The sequence below is a fragment of the Caenorhabditis briggsae genome (genome assembly GCF_000004555.2).
Source record: "Caenorhabditis briggsae complete genome, chrX, whole genome shotgun sequence".
NCBI classification, from domain to species: Eukaryota; Metazoa; Nematoda; class Chromadorea; order Rhabditida; family Rhabditidae; genus Caenorhabditis; species Caenorhabditis briggsae.
Window position 1 is genome coordinate 14,797,528 of NC_013491.2, and position 17,830 is coordinate 14,815,357.

General features: G+C 37.8%; 3 protein-coding genes and 1 non-coding gene across 4 annotated transcripts; all 4 read right to left on the minus strand.

Moving 5' to 3' along the window:
• Window positions 1-2,867: 2,867 nt before the first annotated feature.
• CBG00196 lies at window positions 2,868-5,714 on the minus strand (the record flags this gene model as incomplete). The annotated part of the gene is made up of 9 exons (XM_045240163.1): window positions 2,868-3,267; window positions 3,359-3,586; window positions 3,658-4,363; window positions 4,409-4,652; window positions 4,696-4,965; window positions 5,048-5,185; window positions 5,233-5,347; window positions 5,456-5,520; window positions 5,571-5,714. 9 exons carry the CDS (start codon window positions 5,712-5,714, stop codon window positions 2,868-2,870), a joined length of 2,310 nt encoding a protein of 769 aa, XP_045091496.1.
• A 2,981-nt stretch (window positions 5,715-8,695) lies between these two features.
• CBG00197 lies at window positions 8,696-12,988 on the minus strand (the record flags this gene model as incomplete). The annotated part of the gene is made up of 5 exons (XM_045240164.1): window positions 8,696-8,783; window positions 10,536-10,710; window positions 12,122-12,302; window positions 12,571-12,704; window positions 12,790-12,988. 5 exons carry the CDS (start codon window positions 12,986-12,988, stop codon window positions 8,696-8,698), a joined length of 777 nt encoding a protein of 258 aa, XP_045091497.1.
• On the minus strand, window positions 10,351-10,432 carry CBG28246. The gene has a single exon. It is a non-coding gene (tRNA).
• Window positions 12,989-15,250: 2,262 nt separating the features above from the next.
• CBG00198 lies at window positions 15,251-16,407 on the minus strand (the record flags this gene model as incomplete). The annotated part of the gene is made up of 6 exons (XM_045240165.1): window positions 15,251-15,382; window positions 15,430-15,690; window positions 15,738-15,836; window positions 16,078-16,158; window positions 16,208-16,311; window positions 16,356-16,407. 6 exons carry the CDS (start codon window positions 16,405-16,407, stop codon window positions 15,251-15,253), a joined length of 729 nt encoding a protein of 242 aa, XP_045091498.1.
• Between the last annotated feature and the right edge of the window lie 1,423 nt (window positions 16,408-17,830).

A 17,830-nucleotide genomic window follows, 5' to 3' on the forward strand; every position in this document is an offset into this window, starting at 1 on the left:
AATATTTGATTTTGCTTTCAGAGTGGATTTCAATTGCTTCGCCATCAAATTTCGTTCAAAAGGATGAACTAACCACATTATTCTGTTCAATAGTCGACGCCCGGAGGATAAGTAGGATATCGAATCTAGCTCACATATGCAAGTAGACTGTGATGTTGTGTGAGAGATGACTGCTGTCGTAGCTGAAATGAATTTTCTTGAGAACAGTGTCAAATGTTTCTTAATATGCAATATAATAGTTTTGCAGAGCGCCAAACATCTTTACTGATGCAAAAAAATTAACGGCGCCTGAAACTTTTCAAAAAGAAGTGTGTATCTAGAAGAGCGTAGCCCTTGAAAACCTGGCATCCACAGGTATAGAAAACGCGAAAATCGATAAACCGACGAGGCTAGAGTTTTCGTGCAACTAAAATGTTCTTCTTATTTCAATTTCAAAATCGGTTTTTTCATGAAAATCTGTTAAAAGTAACGAAAATCTTACCAAGTTCATCTTTCGACCAAGGAAATCACTACAAAACGTAGGAGACAATTTGACAGCTCTTCTCAACGCAAAACGGCGATTTGACACATCGACAGCAGTCGTCTGGAGAGTTTTATCCTGAAACAACAGTTTGAATTCTGAAGTAGTCGTAGTAAAAAATAACAGCCAACATCGAAGAACAGCAATTCACTCTATCAACGCAACGCTTGAAAATCACAGTTTTCTGTGTCCACTTAAACGGTGACTTCTGGACGGAGGTGGGTCAGATATCGAAATTCGGACGAAACCCACCACCCCCTTGGCGTTTCGTTCACTGAAAATCAATCCGTTTTTTGCCGAAAATCCCTTGTTTACAAGTTTTTCACAGACTGGCGAAACTTGAACAGAGACCCGACCCGTGGAACATTTTAGCGAAATGGGTTCGCTGTTTGGTGTTTTTTTCGAAAGTTTCCAAAAATGCATATTTTTGCGTTGATAGGCCATGCCAAAAAACTTCATCGTTTGTCCCGGTATGGCCCGAACAATAGTTTGTATGGATCTTCAGAGTTACTTGGGTGTTTCATCAGAAACCTGATCGATTATGATTCCGGAAAAAAGCTTTAGAACGATGGGAAATGTTGTTCAGTCGTTTGTCACGGCTTAAGGAACAAAAACTCACTGAGAAAACAAGGCAGTGTGTTGATTGAAGAAAGGCGACTGAATCCCAAGCTGATTTCTTTCGAAACTTCTCCCAGCCGAATCGCGGAGAGAAGAAAACTTGCCGGCATACTGTCACTCGGTGGGGGCCTGTAAATTGAAATTATTGAAGCTCATTTGTAAGACATTTGCTTCAGAAATCGAAAATGACGCGATGAAAAGAAAATTAGCGGGGAAAAGGGTTTTTTCTTCAAACGATGGGCTTTCCACATTTCGGTGAGTGGACTATCGTTGATCGAAAAATAGAGCTAACCCAGTCGCTTCATTCAGCAGTAGACGTCCGGAGGATCATTATGAGATTGAATCCAGCTCACAGACGGAAAAAAAAACTCCGCGGAGTTGTGTGAGAGGCGGCGGTCCCCAGGTCGTAGCTGGAATAAGCTTTCTTGAAAACCAGGTCAGTGGTTGTTTATTTTGCCCTGTAACGGAAAAGCAAAGAGCGGAGTACGTTCAGAATTGCTAGCAGAACCTGTACTTTCAAGAAAAAGCCGGAACTGTATGAATAAAAGACCAAAAATCGATAATTCTTTGTTGCCCTTGCTGCAATGACTTGAGCTCCGGCCCGACTCGCATGTTTTTCTTTTTTCAAAATGAATTTTGATTCATTTTGATTCTAGTGAACCAAACAAAAAACTCACCGACATAACTCGTGTTGACTTTGCTGAAAAGGATGTTGAATGACTAGACAGTATTGCCACTTTTAATGTGGATTCGATCTCATAATGATCCATTGGTGGACAACACGTTTGACTTGTTGTACAATGTAATCGCTTGAGTTTCTGGAAAATAAAAAAATTTATAAGTAGGTTTTCGACAGAAATAACCGACTGAAGAAAAGAAAAAACGATGCGAAGGAACAATAATCTGAATGATTTTTCGTTTGCGCAACGACGCTCCGCTATCCCGCCTTGCGCGCCTTGTTTACCGTAAAACGACCCGATTTATGAGCAGTTTCATGACTTTTCTAGACGTCTTCAGAGCTTTCTCTCACAGATTTTTTTTCAGATTTTTTCTCAAAAACAATCAAGGACAACACGATAAAGCTGGGAGGCTTTCTTCTCGAAGATTCCGCCGATGTTTAAGGACGACACAAGCGTGGGCATAATTTTCATGCTAAGAAAACAGGAAAAATAGCTGATTCGCCCTTCAGAACAGTTTCAGACTAGCGGAAAGCTGCAGAAAACGTTCAGGCCCTGAAGAAGAACGAACAGGACCAATCGAAATGGCGATGATTGTGAATTGGATGTTCATGGAGACTGTGATGGACCAGAAGCGAATGGAATTTGGTTGCAAACTAAATAACGTCGGCTGCACAAGTATTGGAAAACTTCGCAAGTAGCACAAACACTGACGCTGAATCTTTTAATCTATTAGATGAGTGAAATGAAAAATATGCGACTTCCTGTAAAACATAAAAATGGATTTTAGTCGAATTTTGTCCGAAAATCGATGATGTTGAGCGACTAGACGAGATATTTCGGCATAAAAACATTTCATGTTAAAGCAAAAATGGATAAAACTTCATTGTGTTCAAAAATGTACAAAAAAAGTGACTGGGGGAGAAAAACTGAGAAAAAAGAGGGACTAGGCTGTTCAATAACAGCAAAAGGCCAGAATTGTATACCAGTAACCGGGGGAAACGCGATTAACAGAAAAAAATGATGGAAATGAAAACAATTTGCAAATGAGCTTATTGATCTGGTTGCACTGCTTGCATTTTGATAGAGTTCCGACGGATATTGTCCTTTTCCTGAAACGAATTTATGAGTTGAGAGTTTGAATCGCTCATTCTTACCTCGCTAACCGGTTCGTCCATGATGTTGAGATGTTTCGCATGTTTCCAGACATAAATATCAGTGAATAGAGCGATTGTTCGGATAACAACGTAAAGAAGATGCATCCAAACACGAAGACGGTCAGGATGATAGATGGCACAAGCTCCCCGTGCTCCATTGCAGGTTTTATCCCAAACAAGACAAGCTGCATCGATGACCAATCCCCAGATAATAGGAGATGGAAGAGTACCAAATAAGGAGACTGCCATTCCTTGTAAACCGAGAGATAGAGATCGACTTTCTGGTGGAACGGATCTGAAAACATTGAATTTGAGAGAAAAAATGGAAACGAATTCAGTGGAAAATTGAAGGAATATGAACTAAATAAAGCTGTGGTCATACTAACCTCAACAGAATCAACATCGCTGGGACCACACCCAATCCAGCCACGAAAGATCCTGGTAAAACGGTCAAAAAGAAGACGACGGTGCTGGTTTTGCAGGTGTTTTCGCAGTACTTCTTGCTGACAACCCCTCCGGCAGCACATTCACAGGAAGTGAAATCGAGAAGCGGGTTTGATCCATATTGTTTAGCCTCACGGCAGCCAGCATGACATGGGGAAAAGTAAGCATACCTGGAAAATGAAATTTGGAAATACGGGGAAGAGGATTATCGATTTTTTGTTAGACTGTGCGGTCTACTCACCCGGTAGGATCGCACACTGGGTACAATCTGGCGTTTTCACAGGCACATTCGGAATTGCATACACGAGTGAAGTTGTAGTTGGTTTCTCTGAAAAATTTTGTATGATGCAAAAAATTCATGCTTTCTTCGTACCTGTTATTCAAGCCAATGGAATTCACAATAGAGTCACATCCGATGAACATTTTGGCGCTGTACAAGCAAACATTTACTGTTGACATCAACATCACAAACATAGCAGCACGTCTTCCATTCAATTTGAGCTTCTTCGTCACCCAACCACCAGTTGCTGCTCCCAAGCCAAAGCCAAACACTCCAAACATTGCCATATAGCGATGAACAAGGTATTGTGGAATTCCAAAATGATTTTCCAAATATTTCGGCAGGAAAACAATGTATCCCTTGAATGCCAAAATGTCACAAACACGTCCCAACACACTTCCAATGTAGATTTTTGTGCTCAAAACCGATTTTACTGATTTGCCAAAATCCTTAAGCTTCATCTTGATGGTTCGGTCTTCGTCAACTGTTTTCTTCAGCTTCTCCTTGTGTACATCATGAAGTTGCACTGCTGAGCTGCTTCCTTGTTTCCCTTGTGGGAAGAAAAAGAGCAATGTAGATGGGAAAAGAGCGATGGTTCCAATGAACAAGAAGCCGATCCACCAGGCACCAATCCATGTTGGGTCGGCAGGTGTTAATCCATTTGGAGCTGAATAATAAACCATTGTTGAAAAGGTTCAATCTCCTAACTTACGATTCAACGTATAGTAGAATTTATTGCAGAAACTTCCAATCATGTATCCACAAATTGGACCCAAAACGCGAATCGATGAGATAGCTCCGAAATAAGCTGGAAGAGACTTCTTTTTAATGTTGTCGTCTAAGAGTGGAACTCCAAGACTCCATGGGACAGTTCTTCCGATTCCGAGGAAAAAGAGTGAAAAGAAGAATACCATGAATGGATAATTGTTAGAAGATTGCTCTTCGCATTTTGAGTCCTAAAACTAGCTGATAATTTTCAGATCTGGCGTATTATGGTACCTTGATAATTGATCTTAAAGAGTTTGTCAAAGTTCCACAGAATGTAAATGGAGCAGCTGCACTGATTCTAATTTTCTTGATATCTTTCTCGGATGAGTTGACTCTTCTACGAATAAACATCGCTAGTGAGTTTCTCAAGTTGTTCTGACTAGTGCCATTGTTAATCACTTTATCAGCTTCGATAATGGCTTCATCAATGAGCCATCCGTCGATTGTGTAGGAAGTATTGTTAGAGCTTGGCGGTTTTCCAATGGGATGGTAGTCTTCTATCTAAAAATCATTTCCCACAACTGATCATTGCTTTAAATTTTTTTCTTATTTTGTCATAAGAAAGTTCTTAATTCAAACTTACAGGTGTTGTTTCATCGTCTAATTTCATCAATGACATGTACGTGTCTTGAGACATTCGATCACGAATCAGTTGATATGACAGTAGTTCTCTCAATGTCGAGTTTGACGCCAACTGTGCGGTTGTGGGCTTCAGTTGGGCCTAAAAGCAAGATGAACGATGAATTAAACGTTGAACCCTGAACTTACCGCTACGGCGGTCGTGTTGATATCGTGATGGCCTTGAGGGAACAGAAAGTTGGGTGTTGCCAACATTAGATATGTGATAGATACTAGAATGGCACCAGCACCAATCCATCGTGCTCTGAAATAAAGTTATGTTGATTCTGGGAAGAGAATTGATTCATGAACTTTCAAAATATAATCGCAGTTTAGGATTCCCTGAAGCATGACGGTAATAACCGCCACTCACTGACCTGTTTCCCTTTGAACCAAAGTGAGCAATGAACACAACACATGGAATATAACCGAAGTCACCTGAAATATTATTGCGTTTAGGGCATTTTAGATGCTTTTAACTTACTAGCTGAAATCATGAATCCAGACGTTTTGGAAGACATTTGAAACTGCCGTTCAATGTTCTGTACAGCCGAGTTGATATAACTTCCTCCAATTGCTTCCAAAAAGAAAACAAAGGAAAACAACCCCAGAAATATGTATATTCGTTCCATTTTGGAACCTGAAAAAAAATGAAATTCAGAGTGAAAAGAATGAACTTCATAACATTTGAGAAAAGGGTGATTACGAAAAATATTCCATTTCTAAAAAACTGGTGTTTTTATGTCAATATCAACTGTTTATTTGTACTGCGTACGGCAGTGCAAACGGAACTGAAAAATAAGAAAAAAAGAAGATAGGAACAGAACGGAAAGAAAATTTATAAAAAAGGACGCGGCGGAAGGTGCGCTGATAATCGATCAACGGACGTGAATTCTGAAATCTAAAACTGAAAACATAGATCATCACTTCCGTCCAATTTTTGAAGACTTTCTTAAATCCCACGGACCTTGCTAATCGGGAGATTTTCGAAAGTTGACTATGTGTACTGAGAAGCAGATAAGCTTCTTATACTGACTGCGGCAATCTTCAATTTAGCAGAAAAAAGCGTTGTTGCTTCAATGAAAAAAACCAGAATAGCTTTGAAAATTGGATGGGGGAAGAAGAAGCAAAAAAGAAATGGTTTTCTAAATTTGTCTTCAACTTTTGCAAAATTAATTGAACTAAATTTCTGGAAACTTGTTTCATACGAGATGTTATTCATGCGTATACACAATATACAGTAACCCTGGATGGAACTTAATTTTCTAGAAATAATAGGAGTTTTCAATCACTAGGAAATTACAATTTTTTTCTATTGTTCATCGGTTATTGTAGTCTCGGAATTACCGTAAACACGGATAGAATGCCACCCAAGCTGTCAACTTTGAGGGAATGTATCTAATTTTCAGTGAATGATGTCAAGAAGTGGTCATCTGGCGAAATGTTTATCATAATATCATCAACATTTTATCAGTGAACAATTATTTGACATCTTCTATAGGAACCGATATATATGAGCTCAAAATTGACGGTTCGGATAGAGTTGAATCAGAGTGTTAACGGTGATTACTGTGATTTAACAAATAAAATGAAGTGCATCTCAGGCACGTATTTTTTTAAAGTAACTTATGAAAATATTTCTAAATAGGGAATCTAGAAAAATTACCACGATTTGAAACCAACAAATCCTGTTATCTAACATAGAACCCTTCGAAAAAACTGAATTGAAGTTGAAAAAGGAAGTAAATCCAGGTTTATCTATGAAACCCATCAAACATGGTTAAGGACCTACTAGCCATCCTACAATAACCGGCACGATGAGGTCGGGAAGCGAGAGAAAGGTGATGGGAGGGACACAGGAGGAAAAGATGCATCACACATCTTCTACTCTCCCCCATCACCTCCCCCCATGTTTCCTCCATCTTGTTCGTCGTCTTCTTCTATGCCAGTACAACATAACTTGCCGATGACTTTTGCGTGTCGCTTTTCGACGTCGTCGTCCGTTTTTCGTTTCCCGAACGAACAATGATTTTTATATATGTATAACATTAAAAATAAAATATAGATATTGGGATGGAAAGGAACCGGGAATGCCTTCAGAGGACTAGTTTCTTATTTGGATCTAAATTTACAGTATTCGGAGTGATATGTGATGCTGTTGATTTGGTTTCTGATTTTCCGATCTAGACAAGAACGATATTGCACTGAGATACACTAAGATTTTTGTAGTTAAAAGATGATAACGTTATTTTTCCGTTATCATTTTGTTTGCCTGATCTATGGAGTTACAATTCAGAAGAACAACTTGAAAAAAGGTGAAATGAAGAATTTGAAGGTAAAACTGAAGAATATCAATATGCTGTGTTTATATAAAGGAGAAATGAGAAAGCATACGTAGGCAGGTATAGAAAAATTGAGATTCCCAAGGTAGTATTGTTAAAAACTCTTGGAAGAGGCATACTGACAAAAGAAATCACCGCTTTTCTCCCTCTTTTGTGATCGTTTTTTGTTGTCAGTTATGGATACAGTTATATTGGTCTTCCCATTCTATTTTTACTGGGAACTTTGGAAAAAAATTGGGGAGAAAGGAGTTTAGAAATAAGCTTGAAAGTTAAAGAAGCGTAATTGATCAAGAGTGGGAATGATTAATTTTGAAATAAGAGCAAAAGGAAATTACCGTACAATTTCTAAAAGGGTGGATCTCAGTCTGGTAGTTTTAGATCTCTATGATTTATTGAGCAATGGGTATAATACAATCAAGAGGGTTACATATTGGCTATAGAGCTAAAAACATAATGATGGAAAATGATGGCGGGCAACGAAGTCAGAAAAACTCGATAGATTTAAGCCAGACTTTTTTTTTTGGTTATATGGAAGACAGACAAATTGTTTGATTGGAAAAATTTGTCAATGTTTTAACGAGCGTTTTTTAGTTGGTGATTTTTCGCTGAAAATTGACTGAAAATTGGTTGAAAATTGACAATCTGGATGCAACTCTGTTAGAGATTTTATGGTAACTAGAAAAACGTTGAAAATTCATCTCTATTCCAAATTGAAAACGGACTTCCAAACAATTTTAGAAATACGATTTCAGGATCGAATATTGCTGTTCTAGTTTTCAAACAATATCCTATTGACAGAATCCTACTGATGAAACAGATTATAGGATTAACTTTAATATTTAGAAAAAACGGACATAACGGAAAATTGGCGCAGAAAGCGGGTACAAACTATGTTGACATAGACTTTTAAAGGTATCTCCCGACCAAAGTGGACAATTCGTCGAAGAACAGATTTCATCAAAGACCAATGAGTACAGTTAGAGAGAAGGGGGGTCAACCCTCGGTCTACAATGTTTCAGCTGCCCGATTTTGTGAATCATGATCGAAAGATCGGCCGGGCTGGAACTAGTTTCAATTTGGTATCTCCTGTCTGAATCTAAATGTGTCAGCTTCGACTTCCTTGTATATTCTGTGTCCGTTTTTTTTCTAAGATTGTTCTCATCAACACAATACACATAAATTTAGAATCATTCTTTATCGTTTCTTTTCGTTCTCAGTCGAAAGCGATTTCAATGATAAAATGAGAGATAAAGCGGAGAAAAAAAAATGGATTAATGATCAGAGGACAGCAAGATGGGATCGTCGGACGTGACTATCATGGGCAGCATGAGAAGCGAAGGCTTTTCCACAATGAGCACACTGAAAATTTTCGGCATTTTGATAATCGTGTATATTTTTGTGTTCTGGATTTCCAGTGATCAGAATGTTTATATTTTCGAGAAAACTGTTTGTTCTGATTAGTATGATTCGGTGAATGAACAACACGATTTAATAACGATTTCTGGAAATTCTCAATTCTTAAACCTGAGTACTAAACTGTTTTTACTTTAGTGTTTACTAGTAACGCATCCGTGATTTTCTGATCTTTATTAGCCTCCCAAAACCACATAGTCAGATCAACAAGTCGTATGATAATGCATCGAAAACATGACCTGATCAGATCACTTTAAATCAATCATTGTGTGTTTTCTTCTTCTTCCCATCTTTGCAATAAAATTTTGGAAGGTTAAACGTCTACATACATCTCTTCCAACTTCAGCCTAGTAGCTTTTTTGAATGAATTTGGCTAGTGATTTGAAGCGATGACGAATTTTTTTTTCAGAAGTATTGGAGGGCGAAGAAGAAGAAAAAAGAAGAAAGAAGATTCATTGCCATTTGCCCTCCTTTCTCCCTCTTTCATTTCGAGAAGAAACTGGACGGCGTTTGTTACTGATCATTTCTATGGGCGACAAGAAAAACTAAGAAAAAAGAAGTGTCAAATGGGATGGCGTTTCTCTAATTCGCCTCAAGACTACAACATAACTACGAAGTGTACCAAGTGGTTTTCAAGTTCCTTTTTTAGCAAAAGTGTTCCGCTTCGAGTGTACAAAAATTACAAAGAGAGACTAATTTGAAACGTTGAGAATTGAGAGGGAAGGGTTCAAAAATACAGTACCGGTCAATAAGATTTACAAAAACCAATGTTGCAATTGATTTTCAGCCACTTCGCCGTTTTTCAAGAACCTGGAGCTGTCAAGCTTGCGATCACCTTGAAAGTTCTGGAAGGTGTAAAATAGACGTAGATTGAAAACTTTACATTTACAGGATTTCAAAAATTCTTAGTTTTTTCAGCCATTTGCCGTTTTCTAAAAAACACCGGCAAATAGCTAAAAACTAGGAGTTTTCAAAAAAAAATTGTTAATGCAAAATTTCTAATTAGGGTCTGATTTACATCCCTCAACATTTTCAAAGTGATCGGAAACAGCCGAGCTCTAGGCTCTTGAAAATGATCAAAACGGCAGAAAATATACTGAAAAAAAAACCGCTTCTGAATATCTTTCCGACCTGTAGTGTAGCTATTTTTCTTTATTTCTTGCGGGCTTGGAAAAATGCCTTGGACTACAGTACCCTCTCCCTTTTCTATTATAATGATTGTCATTTTAAAACCAAACGTTCACTAGAAGACAGAAAATGTTCATTCTTCTTTTCCTACTGGTTTATTCAAAACACACTCACACACAAATTCTGCAAAATTCTTCATAGATCTTTTTATTCCTCTCACCTTGAATGGTTTTTCACCACTGTGTTGTCGTACGTGTGTCCTCAATATGGAAGATGCAGTGAAGGCTTTTGGACAGAAGGAACATTTGTATGGGCGCTCTCCAGAATGGACTCGGAGATGCTGGAAAAGAGATCAATTCAAGTCCAAAAAGAAGAAAAAAGATAACGCAGTCAGCAGGATTCGAACCTACGCGGGCAGAGCCCAATTGATTTCTAGTCAATCTCCTTAACCACTCGGACATGACTGCACATGTTTCTCTCCAAAGTGTTTGCCGTATTTGTTCTCCTCTGCCACCCACCCTTGTCGGCCGACCAGCGGCGCGTAATTAGACATCAGACCGAAAACTATACCTTGTTGAGGCTGCTTGACTGGCTAAACGATTTTTGACAAACGGAGCAAACATGAGGTCGGTGGTTTTCGTGGACATGAAGAATATGAATGCGTAGTCGATCGCGTTTCTCGAAAGACCTGTAAAGTGTGAATGGCACGGTGTTGTATTATGGGTACTTGACGGGGGGAGGGGTGCTCAAGAAGTGTTACGGTAGCAAAATGCTACTTGTTCTATTCACCTATTCTACTTTAGGACACTATTTGTGTGAGAGAATTTGAGAGGGAAGTTCATAAATGTGATTCATAGAAGAACGTATTGAAGTATGACTTAGTTGAAATAGGTAAAGTAAAGATCGAGGCCTCTAAAACCAGAGCCCATATTCATGAACATTTTTCTTTCAAAAATCAACTGGATTATTTTCCAAAAGGAAAATGGAAGCGTGAAAATGTACTGAACATTATTCAAATGATTTTCGACTTGCAGGGTCGCAAAATGACTTTTGGACTAAATTTTCTCAAAATCTACGGACTTAAAATTTCTCATATTTGGTCACAGTACTTAGAATTCTCAGCTCTATCCATTCATGTCATTTGTGTAAAAATCATAATTTTTATGTTAAAGAGCAGCGATTTTTGGGTTTAAAATTAGTTAATAATGCACTTAATATACTATTCTACCAACATACAACTTTTTTAGAATATAAAAATTCATAAAATTGACTGTAAATTTAAATCGAGATTAGTATACCTATTTCATGAAAATAAAAGGATTTTCCAAAAGGAAACGATTTTCCTTCAATTTTCACGCCTTTTCAGTTGATTTTTGGAAAGAAAACGATTTTTCAAGGAAAATGTTCATGAATATGGCCTCAGGTCTGAAATTTTTTGAAATACTGTATTTCCTCTAATTGAAGCCTATGGGTTTTCAACCTCCATCTCAGAAAATTAGCTAATTCTGACTTCATCGGGAATTATGAAAAAATATCTGCAATGACCAAACAAACTAACTTCACTATAAAAAGAGAATACGGTATTTTACAAACCCTGCACCTAGCTTAATACGCATCAGAAATTCGATTTTCACTCTTTCGCTATCGATATTTTTAAAAGATCACCGATTGATGGTGAATTCGTGGTTTTAAAGACCTACTGATTGAAAACAATTTATGAGAATTTCAAAAGTACAAAACATCTCTGATTTTTGTATCCAAACCCTCATTTTGCTTCTTGAATTGTGTTTCCCAAATTATCGTACCTATTACATATTGTGCATGGAAATTTCCTATTGCCATTATCCACGCATCTTGTATATTTCAAATGTTTATCTCTGTAGTACTCGTAGCTGAACACTTTTCCACATCTTTTACATGAAAAGCCATCTGATCCGTTTTCTGTAAAAATTAGTTATTTTTAAAGAACTGTTCTTCCATTTCATGTATCTCCGGGAAAGAACCCTCTTGCGTGTTTTTTTGAGTAGAGCTATTTGAATAAAATTGGATTAGAGATGGGATGATGGGAAGCAAGATAATTAGAATTCCGGTGACATATCCATCCCAATTTTTTTGTTTTTCCAAACTTCAGAGTGTTCTTTTTTGCAAACAATTACCGTCTTCCGCTGCCACGTCATCGGGCGTTGGAGGCTCTTCAACTTCTGATTTTCTGTCTTCTGGTGGTGTTCTGCAGATTACAATCTCGGCGCCACACTCAATGTCAGCAACAACTTTTGAATGTACAATATTCGCCGAATGACTACTTTCCTTGGCAAAACGCCACCATGCATCAGGCAGCTGAAAATAGAAAGTGGACGACGATTTATGGAAAATTAAGAGACTGAAACTGTTCACTGGTGATAACTGATTTAGACTGATGGTAATGAAAATGGGAGGACTACAAAACTACAAAATAACATATAGGTCTGATTTGTGAAACGCTTGCAAATCTGAGAAAACATCTACAGTGACCCGCTCATAATATTGACAATGTTCCTTATTCGCTAAACATCAGTAACAATTTCCCTTACACATTGCAAATCATAGGATCGACCCTATTCCAAACCTCTAGATTAGTTCCTGCTTTGAATCCTCCGGGTTTGAAACATAGGAGTGTTGTGAAGCATCCGGTGGGCAACTGAAATGTGTTCAAGAGCACTCCAGGGTCATTTGCACACGCCAGTATTTGTTGGGGATGAGCTGAATAATGGATTTTCAAAGAAGTCGGAAAATACGGACCAGATCAGGCAAGATACAAAAAAAAACAAGAAAAAAGTGAACTCACGAAGAGATAAGAGTGAATGTTGCTTCATTGGAACGAATTGACCCTTTTTTGCCAGTATCATCTGATTCACCAGATGAATTAAAGGATTTATACCAAAAAATGGAATAGTGTGAAAGTTTGGAATCATAGTTGTAGGATTCTTCAAAAACATTGGGAACCCATTTGGGACCATCATTCTGTCGACATCAGAATTCGACATAGATACTCTTTTCTTAGAAGATTGAAACAAAAACGAGATAGCACCCACACACAACCGAATACTACGGTAGGGCGGTAGAAGAGGCGGGCGCTCAATTGCTCGGGTTTTCCTTATTCGACGGTGTTTGCTTTCAGACACGAGTGGCGGGAGCACAATGAGACAAGGAGAGGAGACGGGCGCGAGGAATGTGTCACCACATGGAATTAGAATGGACTAGTCAGAGGGACCTCATCTATTTGTTGAGACCTCCGCACAAGAGGTTTCCAGTCATCCACGGATACAAAGAGGGGTTTAGAATACTAATTTGTACAAATGTTGAAATATTTGAGTCTTGGAGAAAAAACAATTCTGAGGAACAGTCGTTGCTTCGGGCGTTATCGGTTCAGCAAAAATTGCTAACTTGTTTTCAGTGAATTGGGGGATTCACAACTCTCAGCATGAAAGCTGCAAAACTTGAAACCAATACCCACCGTTCCGGTCAATAAGATGTGAAAAAAACGTGTTTTTGGGGCGATTCAGAATATTTTCAAGAGTCTGGAACTTGGCTGTCAAGATTTCAATTATTGAAAATTTTGGCGAGTGTGAAACAGACATAGATTGAAAACTTTGCATCCCCAGAACTTTTTGAAAATTAATAACTTTTCAGCTACTTGCCGGTTTCTTCACTGATTTTTCACGTTTTCAGTACATAAAACCATACTTGCAACGGGCCGGGCCGAAGCGACAATTTTCTCGGCCGGCCCTTTCTCAGTAAAAAAAATTTCCAATGAAAAATTGGGACATTTTTTCGAATTAAAAAAGAAAAAAAAGTTACATACTTTTTAAAATTATCAAAGTAGAAAAAAATTCAAAAAAAATCAGCTTATGTACAAACAGCGGCCTGGCCCGCTGGCCGACCCGGAATTTTGCAAGTATGCATAAAAAAGGTAAAAATGAGCGTCATGCAATAAAATGGCAAATAGCTGAAAAACTAAGAATTCTCAAAAAATTCTGTGAAAGTAAAGTTTTCAATCTAGGTCTGTTTTACACCTACCGAAAATTTCAAAACGATCGGAATTTTGACAGTCGAACTCCAGACTGTTGAAAATAGACAAAATCAACTGAAAAACACGTTTTTGTGCATTTTATCCACCTGTAGGTTCGTACTGTAGGTTTGATACTGAAAAATCTTATTTCAGTACGTTAAGACAGTGCTTTTTGCTTTTGAATTCAGGCCTTATGCCCAAATTTCAAAAAGAGAATCTTTCTCAATGTTTTCTCTTAACCAAAACACTAACTGAAGTTTACCTTATCTGAAAATGATTTCTTATTTCCGAACTGAAACAAAGAAGAGTTCTCCAATTTTTTATTTAATTCGGGCAACAAAATACAAACCGTCATTTCGAATATTTTCACAATCAGGGAAGAAAGACAATGAACAGAATTCTAATTAGCCGGATTGGTGTTGAGGCGTCAACACTGTTGAACAATCCATACTATGAACGGTAGTTATGGGATTTTTAGTTACGGCAGTGTTACAAAACAATGGTGAAGACAGAGTAAACATTGGTAAAGAAGGGAGTATTGAGAGGTAAGATTTAAAAAGCGGATGGATTCGAGAAATGAGGGTATTGAAGGATAATTGACAGGAGAAGTTTGAAAAATGCGAGATGAGGTGAAATTCTGAAAAAAGGGGATCAAAAAATTAAGACAATATGAAACGATGCCATAGCTTGGAAGGTGAGAAGAATGTGAAATCATGGATCGGGTGTGACAGATAAGCGGCAAGAGGGAAAGAGTAGAGAAAACTAGGAATAGGACGCTTAATGGTGGAGACGGACCATGTGATCGCGAGTACAACAAAAATCAAGTTCACAAATGATAAACAGAAATGCTTTTGCAGAGAGAAAGTGACGAATCGTAAACATTGAAAATCCAATTGGGGTATATCGCTCCGAAGAGATTCACAAAATGGTCCTCACCATCCAGATGGTGATAAAGTACATTGACATTTTTGGTAAGGAAATAGGAGAGGAGGTGGCATCATAAAGTGAGTGAAGAGAATCACCGGGATGGATCTCACTAATAAGAAAATTTTCAAGGTCAAAATCCATGGGTTATAGCCTTGAAAGATTCAGAGAAGCTGAAAAAGAGGAAGCAATCGGAACGAGAAGGAGGTGAGAATGAATGAGGGTCTGGAAAGGGAGAAGGCAACAAGAAATTATGCAGATTCAAAATACTAATTATAATAAACTGCATTGATCGTCGTCTTTAGACTGTCTCCTACTTCTGTCCGCCTCTCTTTTCCTCCTTCTTCTTCTTCTCTGAATCCAAAACGTCTCTCAGCGATCCCACCATGTAGGGGAAGGAAAACCTTTCGTTGTTACTGTCCCTGGTCTCCCAGAGGGGCTCCAACTGAAAATTTATTGGTTTAATCTTGCTACTACAAACATTTGTCTTACGGTAGCCTCTGTATCCACCTCATCGGTCCCCGGGAGGCGAGTGATTGGAGGGCGTGGTTGAGATTGCTCTTGAAGGCTTCGCCAGAATTGTGGGAACCTGGAAGTAATACTACCGAGACGTTCCCTCCGAGTTGGCTCTGGCTCAAAGTGACGTCCCGGTGGTGGCTGAGTAGCCCGAGGAATGGATGCAGCCATAGCGGGCGGTGGGCAGGTCGGTCTGGGGATGGAGGGCAAGTTTCCCGACGCCTCAAAGGTTGCGACCTGGTATTCAAACTTCACAATTTGCGAATTTTTTGGAGACTACTCACTCTGTTCCCGTTTCTCATTCGCTGATTGTTTCCAACTGGCGTGAGAAGGTTGCCAGCTTGGTTGTTGCTGCGATGGTCTTTTCCTTGGACTGTCTGAGTCTGAAAATAGATATTTCGACGTTTTATACTCTGGGAAATAAGAAAAATAGACTGAATACTATTTTGGTTCGAATCCTCAACAAATTTAGCTGGTTGTAATTTTTGTTCAAAAATTGTGGTTATAAAATTATTCAAAACAGTTGAAAAACTCTCTAGCTGGACAAGCATGTAATGTGATCAAAACTGTCAAAGTTTAGAGCTTTTTCCAAGGAAAGTTTGCCAGTGTACAAACGAAACTAACCTGCTTCATGGTCAGTGTATCCTCATTCTTGAGGAGCTTCTTTTTTGGCTCGCCTCTTTCCTCCTTCTTGTCCTTTTTCTCCTTAACACAACAATTTGTACTTGGAAAATAAACTTCCACTACGAATTACCTGTTTCTTATTCATTTCCGGCTCAGTATTCCCTTCCTCACTATTGGCAGCCAGAAAATCCTGAATATTTCGAACTGCGTCCACTGATGGAATACGTGGACGACCTAGAATTTAGAAAATAGGAACAATAAAGAGAAGAATCACTTACCTGACGCCGGTGAACTAGTGGTGAAATATTTCCAAAAATGTAAAATGCCCATCTCTGAAAAAGTAAATTTTCCCAGACCAAAAAAAAAGAAAAGCGAGGGCGGTGGAAAACTGACAGTAAAAACGATGGGAATAAACGGGAATTCGGGAGAAGCGGGGGACGATAAAACACATTTTGAAACAAAAAAAGAGAGTTGTTGTTTGAGTATATGCATAAGCCTCTATAATCAAACGGGGAAATGAATCAAAATGTTGCTTGTTTAGAATTTCCCGTAAAAAATGATATAAAGAATGGGCAATTGAAGGGTCTGAAAGTTCGAAGAGCTAGGGATTGTTTTTTCAAGTGTTGTCACTTTTAATGAACAACAAAAAATAGTAGATATGTATATGCACTTCACCTAGTTGAGAGACAGAACAAAATTGGCTTCATAAATGTGTTTTGGTAGTTCACTAGACTTTTGATTTCCCCATTTTGAACAATACCAATGATGCATTTAGTATGAAAGTTTTTGAGGAAAACAGTATTACACCTACTAAGAACATTAAATTTCGAAAAAGTTTTTATATTTTCGGAATTTCGAAATTTTTAGGTTTCAGGAATTTTTGAAGTTTCAGGATTTTCGAAAATTTGGGAACTTTGGAAATCTGTGATTCTCAAAATGAGGAATTTCTAGAATTTTCGGTAAATCCAAATTTACAAAAACGGACATCTTAGAGCTTTCGGATTTTGAGAATGTTGAAATTTTTTTATGTGTGGTTTTTTAGAATTCTTGGAGCTCTGGAAATTTCGGAAACTTCCAAATACTTGAAAACTGAAATTTCGAATATTTTGAATTTCCAAAAATAAAATTTTGGAATTTTCGGATTTTCAGATTTTCAGAATTTTGAAACCTCCAAATTCCCAAAAACTGAAACTCTGAAACTTTCAGATTCTGGGTAAGTTGGAAGTACCGGAATTTCAAACTTTTGGAATTATATTGAAATTTTTATAAATTATCGAAATTCCCGATGTTCGGAATTTTCGGAATTGTAGAATTTGGGTTTTTTGAAATAATTTTTTAAAACCTCCGGAATTCCTAAAACTGAAATTCCAAAATTTTCAGTTTCTGGGAAAATTGAAAATTTCGGTATTTTGAAATTTCGGAAAATCTCAGAAATTTCCAAATTTTACAAAACTGAAGTATTTCAGAATTTCGAAAATTTCAGAATCTTTTAAATATCGGTTTTGCCTGGATATTCGTTGTTTTAGAACATATGATTTTTCTCAAAATTTTTTGAAAACTGAAACTTCGAAATTTTAGGATTTTATGAATACTGAAATTTTCGAATTTTGGATTTTTCAGAAATTTGATATTTAGAATGTGGGAATTTCGAAAAAACTCGGATTTTTTGGAGTTACGGTCTTTTTGAAATTTCGGATTTTTCGAAAAATCTGAATTTTTGGAATTCCGGGTTTTTTTTAATTGTTGTAATTTT